General features: G+C 41.4%; 1 protein-coding gene and 1 long non-coding RNA gene across 3 annotated transcripts; one reads left to right on the top strand and one right to left on the bottom strand.

The window, feature by feature from the left end:
- Nucleotides 1–3405: 3405 nt before the first annotated feature.
- LOC102693070 (cornifelin homolog A-like) lies at nucleotides 3406–14986 on the bottom strand. 2 transcript variants are annotated; one of them, XM_015340436.2, is made up of 4 exons: nucleotides 14877–14986; nucleotides 8696–8838; nucleotides 6309–6463; nucleotides 3406–5121 (listed from the first exon to the last, which is right to left on the bottom strand). In XM_015340436.2, the coding sequence occupies exons 2-4, from the start codon at nucleotides 8808–8810 to the stop codon at nucleotides 4933–4935; spliced, it is 459 nt and encodes a 152-aa protein (XP_015195922.1). In that variant the 5' UTR covers nucleotides 8811–8838; nucleotides 14877–14986; the 3' UTR covers nucleotides 3406–4932. The 2 variants fall into 2 exon arrangements, with proteins under 2 accessions (XP_015195922.1, XP_006627401.2); XM_006627338.3 differs by having other exon boundaries at nucleotides 8696–8818.
- On the top strand, nucleotides 5293–6167 carry LOC107076555 (uncharacterized). Its single transcript, XR_001477770.2, has 2 exons — nucleotides 5293–5431; nucleotides 6069–6167. It is a non-coding gene; the product is annotated as an uncharacterized lncRNA (long non-coding RNA).
- Nucleotides 14987–16521: the final 1535 nt, after the last annotated feature.

Raw genomic sequence — 16521 nt, 5'->3', positions numbered from 1 at the left:
TTAACTGAGGGATTCTTCACTAAGGAAATCAGAGTTCCCTAACAACACAGAATAGCAGGCTTAACAAAGTTCAGATATTTAGCTTCAAACTGATATTTTTGGATAATGTGGATAAGGACCTTTCGCCTGGCACACATTTTATGTTCTGTCCTCCTGTCTCCCCTCTCTCTTCATGTTCTGTGCTGATCTCTGTCTTTTATCCTTCACTTTTGACACTTAATCGTTTACCCAGAACTCAATTAACTAAGGCAGTGGTTCTCAAACTTTTTGGACCAACTACCACCCCTGAAACCAAAGCATCCAAGTACCACCTACAAGTCATCTTCTCATAGGAACCCCAGAAAATTCAGTGACCAACATGAGCGTGCGCACACACTCATATACACATATAATAAAAATAGCACTGAGAACTTACCATTTCAGTGAGAGGGGTGAGTGTGCTTAGGCGAGCAAAGCAGATTTGAATTCATTGGTTGAGCCTTGATACAATTCACAACTTTGACAGCAGAGTCTAACAGATTTTAAATCCTCAGGCATTTTCTTGATGGCCAAGGCCTCGCGGTGGATGCTGCAGTGCGTCCACTTCATATCTGGAGCAACCTCTCTGATCTGTGCAACTACACCGCTGTGTCTGCCTGTTATCGCTCTAGCACCGTCTGTACAAACTAAGAGGCATTTTTTCCAGTCAATGCCAGTCTCTTTGATAAATTCATCCAGAAGCTGAAATTTATTAAAATAGAAAATATGAAAACCCCTCCCAATTTTTCAGTGCACACAACAAATTTCCAGGGTCATCTGGTGTACCACCTGGGGGTGCTCTGTGTACCATCAGTGGTACGCGTACCACAGTTTGAGAACCACGGAACTAAGGTAAACCAGAAGATTTTTTGATCCGTGTGTGTCTCCGAGCTCAACTAAGTAAACATACCCTGGTTTGAAACTCTAGGAAGGGGAAATGTTGACACTAGTTAGGTGTTACATTCTTTGAGACACTTCCATAGTCACCTGTCATAGGCAAAAAATGAGAGGAGGGCTGGAATGGAAGGATGTGGAAAAAGGCGGAACTGGAGCTGGCAAAGGAAGGAGGCTTGGCTATGGATGTCCAAAAACAGCTGGAAAGAGCATCGGACACTGGAGGAGCCATTGACTGAGCTAAGGACTCCGGAAACTGTTTTGGAGTACATCCTATCAGACCCTTCTCAAAGCCACACAACATTGGTAAATCAAGCTGGAGATTTCTTAACTGCAATAAGGAAAAGACAGACATAGCTAGCAGCTGGTCTCTCACTCACTTCCTCAAGGACAACAACAGGCTTTTATTTTTGGAGATGAGCAAAAGTTCTATACAAACACACACATTTTTATGATTGGTTAGTAATAGTTGTTGCCATATATGGTACAAAATCAGACAGTTTAGGTACAGTAGCTTAACTATGGTCATCCTTGGGCAGTCAGCCAAATTCCCTGTTCCCACTTTATGTAGCTAAATCAGACTGTGACAAGGTGCCCATGTTTTTTTTCTTCCCCAAATGAATGTTAAATACTCCAATACTTTCCTGTACCCTCCCAATAGGTGTGTGAGTTTGTATGTGATACATATGAAGTGTGAATGATACATTTTTTTCCCCTAAAATCACTGCAGTATTCCCCGTTGGAGTACGATATTGTGTCGGGCAAGATGGACACCAGTCCCCTTTCTGTTTGTAGTTTCCCACGGGGTCACAGCAGCAGTACTAAAAACACTGTGACCTGTCCCTGATCTTAAAGGGAAAGGTTACTGGTAGGCCATCCATAAATAACTGATGTATGATTATTTTGATTTTGTTGAAATGTATAAAAACTCTCACATGACTTTGTTAACATTTATAAGTTATTCTGGATTTGTATTAAGTTACTTTATTTGTTTAGAAATTGTCAGCCTCTTTCAAAAGATATTAGCCAGTCCCTTTAAGGAATATGGCCCTGAGGCAGGAGGAGCTACTGTATAAAAGGCACTGAGAGAGCTCAGTAGGGAGATGGTGTCTTGAAGGGACAGTGGGCTGAGAGGAGCTCCTGTGAGGTTTTTTTTTTGATGATCACTGTTTGAAGGCAATCAATCCAGTTTTGTTGGCATTTGAAGACTGCTGTTTTGGGAGTGTTGCCAAACCTAGTCGCTTGGCCGATGACAGACACGGGCTACAAAAGTCACACCATTTTGTTCACAAGACCCTGGCTCTCTGGAGCACACTGCATCAATTCAAAAGGGAAGACAAACTCATTCCCGTTCAGGGCTGAAAGAGATCCCTCCCGCCTCTCCCATCAGATAAGAGAAATGCCGCAAACATGAGGAAACGGCAAGGCAGAGGATGCTTCTCCTGGAAAAAGGCGAGACCCCTGAGGACGCAAGGAATAATTTGCATTTCGCCATAACAGCAAACTAAATACAGAGAATTGCGATGTTCCAGAGGATACTTAAGAAATTCAACACATGCTTCTAGAATACAGGTTAAAAATCCTTTATCCGAAATTCTAAAATCCGAAAGTTTTTTGAATGTTGATATGACACGCCACAAATGGAAAATTCCACAAAGTGCGGGATGGTTCCACCAAGTAGAGCTGTTGTGCGCCGCTTTCACCACGTAAAACGCTATGTATGTCTGTAACATGACTAGCGTAATTGTTGCGTTACAAATATAATGCTGACGTTTTCCGTTTTCATTACATTTACCTGTAATCAAATTTAATGTTTTGTTTTTTATACAAAAATATTTATGTACTGTAACCTTTTAATCAAAACACGTCTTCGTAGGTGGATACTGCTAACGTACCTACATCGATGTCTGGGGCTGCATTTATCTTCAAGTTTGTAAGCAGTGATCATGTTTTGTTTTGTTGTACAGTAAGTACAAAATGCTATTTTTACGTGAGATCTGAATTTCACCTCCATGTATGAGTGTAACTTGACTAGCGTCATTACTTGTACATTACTTTAAAAATAAAATGCTGACATTTTTCAGTTTTCATTTTATTTACCTGTAATCATATTCAATGCTTTGTTTTTATACCTTACATTAATACCTGTATAGTAACATAAAATACAAATGGCGTACGTGTACTGTAACCTTCAAAACATGACATCGTAGGTGGAGACTGATATCTTACCTTTCTGATGGTATTATGTAAAAAAAAACATTAAATATTTATATAAAACTACATTCAGGGTATACTGTATGTATAAGCTATATTATGAAATGTAAATGGATATCGTGTTTAGACTTGGGTCCCATCCCCAAGCTGTCCCATTTTATAGATGCAAATATAAAAATATTCCGAAATCCGCAACACATTCGGTCCCAGGAATTTCGGATAAGGGATTCTCAACCTGTAATAATAATAACAATAATAATAATAACAATAATAATCATCTTTATTCATAAGTCATCTTTATTTTTTATAAAACCCGTTAAAAGTATCTTCTCAATGCGCTATATGGGAAAAGGAAAAAGGCAAATCTATTAAACCAGACTCTCAACGCTCTCCTTCCTTTTACTGTTTCTTCTGACTGGCCTCTCGTTCACCTGTGTTTACACTGTGCGCGCAGTACTTAAAATAAAGCATTTTGAAACCAAGTAGTGTACATTTCCGCTAACCTCGGCAGATGCTCTCGACAAAAGCTAGATAAGAGTTCTCTCTCTCTCTCATGCGAGTTCATGTCATCCACTGTTCATGTCGTGTGGGTCAGGCAGAGGCCAATGGTAAGACAATTCTATCCTCACTCATGTAAACGTATTGCACGCGGGTCCAAATACGCAAGCAGCATATTTAAGTTATTTTTAATTTTTCTTCAAGATATCTGCTGACACTTCTTTTAGATTGAAATAAATCTGTTTGAGCATGTGTGTTTGCAATAAAATTACTGATTGGAAAAAGATGTGTATCATTTGTAATCAACTTTGGAAAATTTGTGCACAAGGCACTGCACTGGTATGTGTCAATTGCTACGAATTGAATGAGACAGTTGTTAAGAATGGTGTTCCGGAACAGGAGCCTCGTCCAGTCGATAAGGTTGTGTAGGACTGCATATGCCAAAGTAATGGGGCTGGCTTTTAATGGACTGGTAAACCGTCCGAGTGAAAACTAGCAAAACGCTGTTTTTAATTTTTCAAAGGCTTACAAGGTCAGAAGACCTGAAACAAATCTGTTACAGAAGTCTCTTAAATTGAGCTTTTTAGAGCTGCAAATATAATTTGTTTTTACTTGCAGATTGAATCCACTCTCATGTACCACCATTTTACATTAACGCTAATCTGCTGTAAGAAATATACAGTACATGACTCTGTCAGTCATTGCTCAACATACCTGTACTGTATGTCGCATTAGTAGTTACGTTTCCTTATCTGTTATATTTTAATCTAAATGCCATTCTTAAGTTAAAAAGTAACCATAAATTGCCAGGGACATTCAGTTAGATTCTAACATGAGACAGAATTTTCTTTAAAAAAATGGCCTATATATTAATTTAGTGATCAGATTAATCGCAATGTTCTAATTCAGGCACGGCTGCAATTCGTGCTAATTATAACATCGACAGTGCTGAGCCCTTAGCACCGTCCTAAACACAAGTTCAGCTGGTCTCCAACTTTGATGCGCACGCAATTGAGCTCAGAGCTGCTGATGATCTCCAGGTAGTACAGTATTAACTAGTCCACAATTTAGTATGCACCTGCGTGCTAAATATGAGAGTTCTTTGCAACTGACCCGATAGACCTTGCAAAATCAGGTGACTGGGGGCAGCTGCTGATAAATTACACTTTATTCTGTCTAAATCTCTGCTATTCAAAAGTATTGCTCCACATCCTATTTTTTTATTTGCTTTTTGCTCAAAACTAATTAAGATCTATTGACCTCTATTGATCTAGTGTCAGAATGGGACATCCTATCCAAAGTGGGTCACTAGGGCATGGGGGGATAGAGTCCACTGGGTGGGGCGGATGGATAATTTCCCATGGGCTGCACCGCTGGCATCGTGGTGGGGGCGGTGAGGATCAGAGGCTGCTTGTGACGTTTCATCTCGCGGGCCATCTGGCACCAGGCGCAGGCGTTACAGCAGGTGACCGTGCAGCAGTCACTGCAGATGGAGCCCTGCGGGACACCAAGAGGAACAGTTACCAGGGGCAGGAGACTGAGCTTGCCGGCCCCTGAAAACCGGCACATCTTCAGTTTGTTGCCCTGATATAACTTTTACACCAGCAAAAAAAAATTGAAGCAAACACAAACATGTTTTCCAAAGCATGCTCCTTTGTCATGCGACACACTCCTTTTTCAAAAGAGTCCTGCAGCACCAACAGAGCACTCGGGCATCAGAGGGAGGACTGATGCAGCTCTCACTGAAAACATGGCAAGCTCTCCAGCACCAAGCCGAACAGAGAGGGTCCCATTAGCAACACTTTTTGTGAGTATGTGAGAATATTGCAGCCACATTCACACATTCTCAACTGATCAACTAATTCTGTGAATCTCTGTGTGACAATTTAGCCCAGATCTGGACCAGTGTTCTATGGACTACAGGGCTCAGCCAGTAATTTGAATGGTTGTCTGTGCCGATTCTACCTGGGAGACCCAAATCTTTATGTTTTAGTTCAGAATTATCTTGCTTGTTTCTTATCTTACATTTGTCAAGCACATTGTTCCCAATCCAGACAGCCACTGAAAAGGAAACTCTTTAAGTATCATACTTCTTTACTCATTGTTTTCACATTAAAAGCTTAATGTCATTTTAAGACACTACCACCTGTGTCATCTTTATTCTTTGTTTCATTAGACTCTTCAGTGACAGTTCGTTGTCTGCTACTTACATATTTTTTACATCTCTGTTGATGCTTTAGATTATGTTTTTTGTGAGAAGCAAGAAATAATTTGTTCTTGTTTTATCCTGCAGAGTTCTGTAGTTTTTATTATTTTACACCTATTTGGTATGGAATTGCTAATTGTTTCTTTATGTTTTAGTCTACATGAAGACTCCTAGTTTACACAGGAAAAAGGAATGTCAGTCCTGCTTCTCTGATCTGCCTGTCTCTCTCTTTCAACAGGCTGTAAGCTGTCTGTCTCTGTGCCTTATTCCTACTTCCTGTAATGGGACCCGACTGTATGAAGGAGCCTACAGTCAAAAATCATTCCCGCTACCCTGATTGTCTGGAAAAGAGTGTGTTTTTGTCCGAAAGAGTGCATTCACATACACACACTTGGCTACATTGATGAAGAACACTGCTTATACAACCAATGGGTTTAGCTGTTTCCTCTATGTGACTTCCAGCTCCCCTCAACCCTACCTTAATCCGGTACCTCTCCCGTATGGAACTGCGCACAGCCAGGGAGATGGGAGGGACTGGAGAACAGGGATCCAGCAGGGGGAGACAGAGGCATTCCCCGAACTCACTGGCTGTCTTGCACATGAAGCAGGGGAAACACCAGAAGGCACAGCAGCCTTAAAGGAAAAAACACAGATCAGGCCACTGACGGGGAAAGGGCACACAAAGATTGCCAGATTCAAAATTCTGCACTCTAAATCAGGACCAAGACCCAATTGAGGCAGTCTTAAAAGATTGATGTCCATCTCCCCAGGAAAAGATGACTGTTTTTTCAACAGGATCAAGCACTTTCAGGCTTAATGGCAACCAAACACTTGACAGGGTCACAGTTTCCAAGATTGAGCTGCTAGCCTCTCCGATCAAAACACCTAGTCACACATTTATAAGCCACATAGAATGGACATAGCTCTAAAGAACACAGAATCCTAAGGGCTGAAATCTCTCAAACTCATCTGAGCAGTCCTCACCTCACAAAGATCCATGTTTTCCCGGACATGCACAGACTGACAGTCACTCTTGCCATTCTTCAGCACGCAGATGAATCCATCCATCCATTTTCCAGTTGCTTTATCTAATTCAGTGTCGTGGGAGAGCCAGAGCCTATCCCAGCAAGCAACAGGCACAACCCAGGGTACACCCTGGATGGGACACCAGCTCCTCGTAGGGCACACACCGACACGGACACACTCACACCTAGGGCCAACTTTCCCAGAAGCCAATTAACCCACAAGGTTATGTCCAATCATGATCACAAGACCCAGGGTGGTGCACCACGTCATAGACGCAACCTCTGATCACCAGCGGCACACAGCCCCAGCAACCCTTAACAAACAGTGGCGACAGCACTCCAACAGGGGGGTACAGAAGTGGGGAGAAATCCCCGCAACTACAACCTTGAAATTGGTTATGTTTTGGGGCTGTGAGAGGAAACCCACATAAAGATGGGGAGAACATACAAATTCCACGGAGACAGCCACCCAGGTCCAGAATTGAAACCAGGGCCCCAGCACTGTGAGGCAGCAATGTTGCCAGTGTGGTGTATCTGGCCTTCCCACAAGCCTGTACTGGATAAAGCAGTTAGAAAATAGATGGGTGGATGAGAATATATACAACCAAAAGACCATGTTGCCCATCTAGCACATTTGCTAGTTAGGAGTTAATTGATCCCAGGATCCCATTTAGCCAGTTCTTGAAAGAAGTCAGTTTATTAGCATTACTGGTTAGCTTGTTCCTTACTCCTACTACCCTTGGTGTAAAGAAGTGCCTCCTGTTCCTAGTTTTAAATCCACTTCCAGGTAGTTTTTTTTCCCTTGTGTCCTCTGGTTTGTGTTTCACTGTTTATTTCAAAAAGAGTCCACTGGGTTGAAAATCCTCAGTGCCTCTGAGGATTCTGAACACTTGTTTCAGGTCCCTTTGACACACCCTGGAGAGGGGTGTGGTAAAGATGAGCTCAATAGGCAGGTCAGGGTAAACCGAACACACAAAGGAGCTGAAAAGTAGAGAACAGTGCTCTTTCATTCGCAGGACAAGATAAACTCGTAAACTGAACCACACAAAAACAAAGGCCTAGGTTCCTCTTTGAGCTACTGACTTCCTCCATCAGTAGCCAGGCGGCTAAGCTGCTTATCATGACATAGTCTCACTCTGAGACTCTTCCACAGACCCTTACTCTTCTGGAAGTTGCAAGTCCCACCCGTCGCTTGGTTGTCAGTAGGAATATTCTTTTCTCCCTCTGGTGCAGAACGAACATATCATTTGCTTTCTGTTCCTGGACGGTACATACTGTAAACGATCCCAGAAACCTCTACTTCCTGGGTACTAAATTATCACCCAACCAGCCAGTCAGGTGACCGAGGGCAGCAGATCATTCCCCACATCAGTCAGGGGAATGTGGTTCAAACAAGGATCTGCATCTTGTGGAGAACCTGCTGCCCTCTCACAGTCCCCGTGTTCACACCGGTGAGCTGTTTTTCCCTCCTGCGTGGTGTCTCTGAATGGCTAAGGTGCACATTTAAGAAGGCAGACTTGCAGTCTTTATCTCTCCTGTGCAAGTGTGAGGAGTGCTCTGCTAATTATGGAGCACTGTTAATTCCAAATTGTGGTGGAGAAAGGAGTAGCAAATAACTCATTCCTCCCTGCACTGCTCATTCCTCCCTGATGTCAGACCCTTAAGGGAAAAATGTGTTCTTATCCAAGACAGTCAAATACACAAACAAACCGGTGCACAGAGAATCATCAGTCAGGTGTCTTGTCTTGGGATCACACACACATGGGCAAAGTGCCTTGGGGCAACCTTGTTGTGAAAGGTGCTATATAAAAATAAATTGAAATTGAAATTGAATACTCACAGATGCCCATGTCTTCACAGCAGTCACAGATCCCTGAGCTCCAGCTGTTGATCTTCATGTCCACAGGGGCTAGCACCATACCTGGCTGAATGGTCACTACCGGTTGGACAGCCATCTCCACGCCTGCAGGGAGAAGAGAGGAGCTGAGGAGAGAGAGAGACGGCGCATGTGTGTGTACAATATGTGGGTGGTGTACTATTGAGACACGTGACATAATAACACAACAGACAGAGGCTGGAGGATCAGTTCTACCTCCACCAACCAAATGACATAACCCGATAAGCTCAGGTCCTGGTGTTGGTAGTTGTAGGTTTACAAATTGGATTTGAGACTGCAGTACAGATCATTGAGCAAATGTAGTCTAACCAAGCGAATTCTGTGCCACTAGCAGAGTTACTCTGAACGCTGTGCCCACGTTACAAGATCCCTATTGTGTTGCATTGGCAAACTTAGAAACAAACCTTCACATACAGACAGGGATCTGATTCAGAACAGTTGTGCGTTCCTATATTTAACACTTTTTTGGTAATATTTATGAAACAGAAACAATACTCTGTGCTTTCATGCTCCTGCAGATCTGTTATTCCTGGTTTGTTGCAGGTGGTCTTGCTTTCTGCATTGCTTCTGGTTTCTGCCACATTTCTTGTAGGGTGTAGGTCTTTGGTCTTTTTTGCCGTTATGCTTCTGCAGTGTGGTTACCAATGGATGGTATAGTGTCACCCGTAGGGCCCAGAATGGAACATTTAGACTGGATGCAGGAGACAGGCCATGCTGGCCTCCCACCTGTCATGGCTATAGGGTGCTGAGGCAAGTCATGTCAAAAAAGTACCTTTCCCACTAGATCACTGATCCAGCATCCACAGCCCACAACAGAGCAGATGATCTCACACTCCACTAGAGGTGTGGTCAGGTCCCAGCCCTGTTTCAGGCAGTTTCTCTGTGTGACGTCAGTTGGCCCTTGTCCAGGCTATATGACAGGCCAGGGCCTGCCCGGAGCACAACACAGTCAGAGACAGGCCCTCACCCAAGGTAACTGGAGAAGGATGACATGCCCTCAACCTCAGAACAGACTGAAGAAGCCAGTTCATGGATGGGGATTATTAGGGGGCCATGATTGGTAAAGGCCAATAGGAAATTCAAGGACTCTGGGGTAACACCCTAGGATTTTTAATGACCACAGACAGTCAGGACCTCGGTTTTATGTCTCATCTGAAGGAAGGCACCTTTTTACAGTACAATGTCCCCATCATTATACTGGGGCATTAGGACCCACACAGGCTGCAGAGTGAGCACCGAAATCCATTCAGTATTTACCTCTATATAAATATGAACCACATTATCTGTAAATCCATCCATTTCCTAATCCCTTCTTCTGATTCAGGGAGGCAGGGGAGCAAGAGCTGCTCAGCAAGCAATGGGCATAAGGGAGGGTATGCCTTGGGCAGGATGCTAGCCCCTCGCAGGGCACACACAGACACAAACTAAAGACAATTTTCCCAGAAGCCAATTAACCTACCAGTCTGCCATGTAGGATTGCAACCCACACCAACACAGACAAACAACAACAACACCCCAGATCAGAACTGACCCAGGGGCCCCAGCACTGCAAGGCAACAATTCTAAGCTCTATGCCACGATCTCTCCTACTTAAATTTTCTATCTTGAAGAAACAAAAACCAACATGCTCCTTATGTGAATTATTTTAATTGCTTTGATTTTTGTTATTGAGCTATACAATCTAATCAATCTTTAAGTCTCTATGAAGATATTATATAAGCTACTTTCCCTATAAATATCTACAATTCTTTTTTCAATCTTGAAGAAACTAAAACCAACATGCTCCTAACATGACATTTTTAATTGCTTTGAGTATTCGCCCTGTACACTGAATTCAGTCAAAGCTCTGTTTGGGACTTTGGAAAAACAATCTTTCTGAAGGGGCTTGTTTAAAAAAATACATTTTATGAGTTCTAGTATCTAGAACAGAGTCAGCCACTAGCTCTTTTTAAAAGGGCACTGAATACTCAGCAATGGGTCTCAAACTGGTACTCGAGATGACCCTGGAAATTTGTTGTGTGCACTGAAAAACTGGGAATTAAAAATTGAATAATTACAAAATATGTACGTTTTTCATCCATAATTTACTTTGAGACGAGTTTTTTTTATTTTCTATTTTAATAAAATTAGTTTATGTGTCTAATACGCAGCCTACGTACTTCGATACAGCGTGCGGTAATACTTGAGCGGACACAAGGGCTACTATGTACTATAAAGTATATACCATTGTATAGGAATGCGTGCTACGAACCTAAGTGACCAATTGTATTAAAATACATTATTTTAAGCAAATAGGGAAGTAGGAGAATGTGCGTGATTTCGGAAACTGCCAATCTCGTAAGCACAGGGACGCTTGATCGATAACAGAAAAATATTTAATACTTTGAGAAAAATACACTGAGCATCTCTGTGTGTTTCGTTCCCATGCACATTAAATAAAAACTTCCAAGACGGACTCCTGAGTTCTCCAACAGCGCCCCCATTCGCCGACAGAACAGTTGTTCGAAAACGAATACCTCGCAAAAATCAAGTATTATCTCATGGCTGAAAGGAAGAGACACCAAGAGTACTGACGCTAGATCACGCACACCTGTTGCGAACCTGTTGAAGAGGATTATACAGTACATCGGCCACCGACACTAGCTCTGCTGCTGAAAATGACACAGCGCTGCTAATGTCAGTAAGCGTCAGAAAACGGCTACAAGGTAGTACGATCCAAATTATCTAAGTGCTCAGTGCTATTTTATTTTGTGTGTGTGTGTTCTGTGGTTCCTATGAGAAAGTGATTTGGAGGTGGTACTTACTTGGTCCAAAACGTTTCAGAACCACTGCTCTACAGAAAACAGTGGCTTCAACAAAGAGCAATCTTCAAGGTGTTAATGACTCTCGGAATAAAAATCTTTTGAATGTTATCTATATTGGGAGTGGTTTGTTTTCGTCCCAGAGAGTCTTACTAACCCATTTCTTTCTGGTTTTGAATACACAAAACATGCAAACACACCCTGCGCAGCCTCATTCACCACAGGGAAATGTGTCAGAGAGAAAGAGAAAAAAAAGAAGACAAAATCTGAACATGGAACGCCCCCCAAATCGTCAGATGTGTGTTAAAATGTGTGACACAATTTTTGTTTTCAATATGCATATACGAGAAAAAGGAGGAGAACAAGAACACAATCAAGAACACGGATACGATCAAGAACACAAACAAGCACAAAGAACAAAAAGATAAACAGCTCTGATCTCTGTTGGTCAAAATACAGCATGTTCATCATCCCATCACGTTTCTCAGTTACAGGACTGAACTCATTATTTGTCTCATTGGGCCAGTTCAGGCTCACTCTCACTGCACACTATGCACATGCTCTGCTTCAAAACCATTCAAAACCTCCAGACCCTGTATCGCGATGAACAGGTGTCTGCCTTCTATTCACAATCCACCAGGCCAGGATGACAGAAAATGTCTTTCTCCTTTCAGCTTCAGTGAGCTGGATAATTGTTTGGAACTCAATGTCATGGGTGAGCACTGCAAATATCATGTCTCCAAGACACTGCATGTATCCCCCTGTGAGCTTTGCAGCACTGCTGATAGAAACATTAAAACACTAAACTGCTCCTTTAGGAACATAACCTTCCTTTTCTGTTTGTATGCAAGGTGCAGATTAATTGGAAATTAAACCAGGCACTGTCACAAAGTAGTTTCTAAAGAACCAAACTTTTTGTTTACTTAAAATATGCCCCTGTGGCATTAGTTCTACTAATGAAATGAAAATGAAAGACTCCAAACTGTAAATTCTAACTGCAGCTCGTTTTCTAAAAGACTGCACCTCGCTCAATAATGAACCACCCAGAGAGAAGAGAATTCAACATTTGTCATTGGAAAGGTTTAATCATCTCTGTACCACCCTAGATCACACAACAGTGATGAAAATATATTTACATGAGCAATAAAAATTAAAGAAAATAGAAATATAAAAAGATCCATGTGTGAGATCATGTGAAAACATGCATGATCATTATAAGACAACTTGAAATATTGAATTTTTATACTGTTTGTAAAAAGGACTTGTGCCTCCTCTGCTGTATAGTGCTGCTGGGGTGTAACCTCTGGAGTTACAGAGTTACAGCACCATCACAGTAGGCAAAGGATGAGCACACTGTGATAGTTCTGCTAGCAGACTTCCCAGAGAATGTACAGGCAAGTCATAACTAAAGAACTGTGAAAGTAGAGGGTCAGTGAGCTGTCTGTAAGATTTATGTCAAATTTGTTCACAAAATTCCTTTAAAATTCAAAGATCAAACAAAACTGAATGCATCATGAGGCTTTTCCCAGCAAATGTTAACTTTATGTTTAATATTTACACAGGAAAAAATGTACGTATTAGGTATTAAGACTAATGGGTATACTTTTTCCTATGTAAATATTATTTATGCCAAATTTGTTTTCTGCAGATATAGCTGAAGCTGAATGTTTATGAAAGCCCATTGTATTGTTTAACTAAACAAATGTTCCTGCAAGATACACTGAAATTACTCAGGAATGAATCGAACCTGTTCTTATGTCAGCCCTGAAGAAAAAACAAAAATGCAAAGATCCAAAGACACTTTGGAAAAATGCTCACTGACATTAAGTATGCTGAAGTATGCTTGTGATATCATCAGCAATGGATGGGATGGATGTTTTAAAATTGATTTCTTCTTTTTTGATGCTGGTACTCTTTAAGTTGGGAACTATCAGTGGTTGATTGGATTAAATTCAACAGAGTCAGCAGTCTGATCTCTGCTCTGATTATCTGTACCACAAATCCCTCGGAGGATAGTTAACATTGGCTGTAAGAAGGACACAGCTCTACCTAACAAAACGTCAAAATCACAGGTGCGTTAAAGGACCCACTCCACCAGACCTCTACACCACTGGAAAAACGAATCTGTTACATCCTGGTTCCAGTGGGCTAAAGTTCATGAACCAGCAATTATGTCTGTATAACATGATTCAGACTTCTTTGGTTGTCCACAACGAGGTCTATGACTTTTCTTTTTAGTTAAAAATTGATTACAATAAATATTTTAAGTGTGTTATCATTCACAGTTTGAAATGTCATTGTGTGTTCCAAAATTCAAAACATTTGGATAATCCATCCTGTTACTTGTTAGACAAAGGTTTGATTAAAAACACTGATGCTTAGTAAGTTCATAACCTTAATAGATACTGTAACCTGGCATTTCTTATTACAAAACACCTTTTCAATCCACAGATCTCTATATCTCCAATGACTAAGTCTTTATGAAAGATGAGAAATTAGGTGTTCAGACATGCTGACACAGTTTGCTGTTTAGAATTGGGACAAACAGATTATTTTCCCATTTACCTTCTCACCTTTGTCTCCTGTGTTGTGCCCACAAGGTAAACCAGAATCCTTTGAAATGAGAAGAACTCTATGGAACGTCACGGATGGAATTAACTAATTCATGAACTACGGTCTAACCTCACACCATACACATTGAAAGGCTTTTCTTACGCCTTGTATTGTAAGCATTTTGAAGCAGAGAGACCACACTTTGCATGCTTTAACAGATTAGAAGGAAAAGGTCCACCTGGCTATTGCACTGCATCTCTACAGCAACATTTACAAGACACATTTTCCTTTGGCTAACTCTACATTTCTCAGTCTTAATGGTTGGTGTCAGGAGTACAAAAGTGCCGATAAAAATGCTCGAATGGTGACACGCAACTGAAACGTGCTCAAGCAGTTGAAAAACTGGAAAACTGCAAGCAACATTATATAATTGATTGTTGAATGATAGATGCAAATGTGCACTATGGGATCAGAGCTACAGGCAAAGAGAGTTGGTTTTGGAATAGTGACAGCACCATTAGAACGAAAATCGCTGTCAGTATTGACAGGACGTGGGTTGCTCTCCAATGGTCTACAACGAGAACTCCCACGCATAATTGATGTTGACTTTCTATCACGTAAAATACATACCGTAACATGCACAGACCTTAATTTTCCCACAGTTAAAGAGAATAATGTCAAACAACTAGAAGAGTAATCAAACAATTTGACTATGTAAAAAATCCAATAAATTAGTAACTAGATGCCAGTAGAGTCATGCTGGTACTTACCTGCAGTGGCTGAGGGTGTACTGGCAGGGAAGCCCTGTGCAGGGAATTTTGCTGCGGACGTGTACGTTAGTTGTTAAGGGGAAGGACAATGCTTGGCAACAGCAGGTAATCTGACTCCTTGACAAAAGGAACTAAGCTAAAACCAAATTCCCTCTGGTAATATTTACTGAGGAGTGCCTCCCTCTCCTTGCGTACTTGACTGCTCTGAATAGTAATGACTTCATGGCTTTCAGGTCAGCCAGTTTCCATGGTCACCTGTAGATGCTGTACAGTATGCTACAATACATCTGTGTCTATGTCCCCTACAGTCATTCCCATTATTGTTACTGCATTGTCAATCCGCATATGTGAGAATTGAACCACACCACTGTAATTCTATCAATAACTCCAGAGGTTCTGAAGGTTATTGTGAAAACTGCATAACAATGAAAAGGAAGCAAAGATTATGGATCCGACTGTAGATCTGACATCAGGGATGTGAAAATCTGAGCTCTAAATGCAAGAACAAGACTCAGGTTCCACCAGCCCTGCCAGTGTTCAGCCAAGCTGACTGTAGGGCTCAAACTTTGTAAGTTGTGTGATTCTGGAGCTGTCCCAAAAAGTGTTCTTAACACACATCTGGACTCACGTGCAATCAGCAGAGGACTTCAGTAATAAAGCTTAGGAAACAAAGCCTCACAACCCAGAACTCACCCAATCTACATAACCTGGAGCATGCTGGGACAGCACTGCTGAGAATGGATGAGCTTCTGCGTCCATGACTTCTCCCACTTGATTGACATTATGAGTTTAGATATTCATACATTTAGAAGATGGTAAAATAGGGTTTAGTTATTGATAGCTCCTCCAACTCTGTTTATCTGCGGCCTCTCAGGACACAGATGCAAAAAAATGCTATTTCAAATTTCCTCCTGTTTATGAAGACAATGAAAGTTCAGAAAGAAGTCAAACTCTAAATTTGCCAACTTCTGCCAGCCTACGGTGCTGAGGAAAACATTTGTGGACCCCTTAGTTTGGTCTGTGTTTTTGCATGCTTTAGAATTACGTCATTAGATATTCATGAAAGTCTAAATAAAGGTGGTTATTGACTCAACTTATAACACGAGACCTTAGATAAATTTAGATTAACAAAATGATCCAGCAATAAATATTTGTCTGTGAATAATTATATGAAACCTTAGATTCAATGATTTCAACTAGATGCTTCCTGTAACTGTTGAGCCTCTGACCCATTCTTTCTTACAGAATGACGTCAAGTCAGTGACAGTTGAAGGAATCCTTGCATGAGCGGTTTGCTTCAAGTTCTGCCAAAAGGTTTGATTTTGTAACCTTTTGTAACTCTTTTTTTTAATGGTTTTGCAACCCTTTCCAGACTGATGAGCATGAACTCTTTTTCTGAAGTCCTCTAAAATATCTGTAGATCATGGCAAAATGTGTTTCCACTACCCTGTACAGTGAAGTTCAAACTCACAATGTTTATGACCATTATGTAGACAGCACTACCCAAACTCAGTCTTTGTGAGGACTGAGTGTTTGGGTGTTTGGGGATTGGGTGTTTGGGTGTACTTATCACCCAAACACCCAATAACTGCCTTATTCTAACTACCCCCTTAATTATGTTATGAATTAAGGCTATGAATTAAGG

The sequence above is a fragment of the Lepisosteus oculatus genome, chromosome 3 (genome assembly GCF_040954835.1).
Source record: "Lepisosteus oculatus isolate fLepOcu1 chromosome 3, fLepOcu1.hap2, whole genome shotgun sequence".
NCBI lineage: Eukaryota > Metazoa > Chordata > Actinopteri > Semionotiformes > Lepisosteidae > Lepisosteus > Lepisosteus oculatus.
The sequence above is the reverse complement of the archived record's forward strand: the minus strand, read 5'-3'. Positions and strand labels throughout refer to the sequence as shown.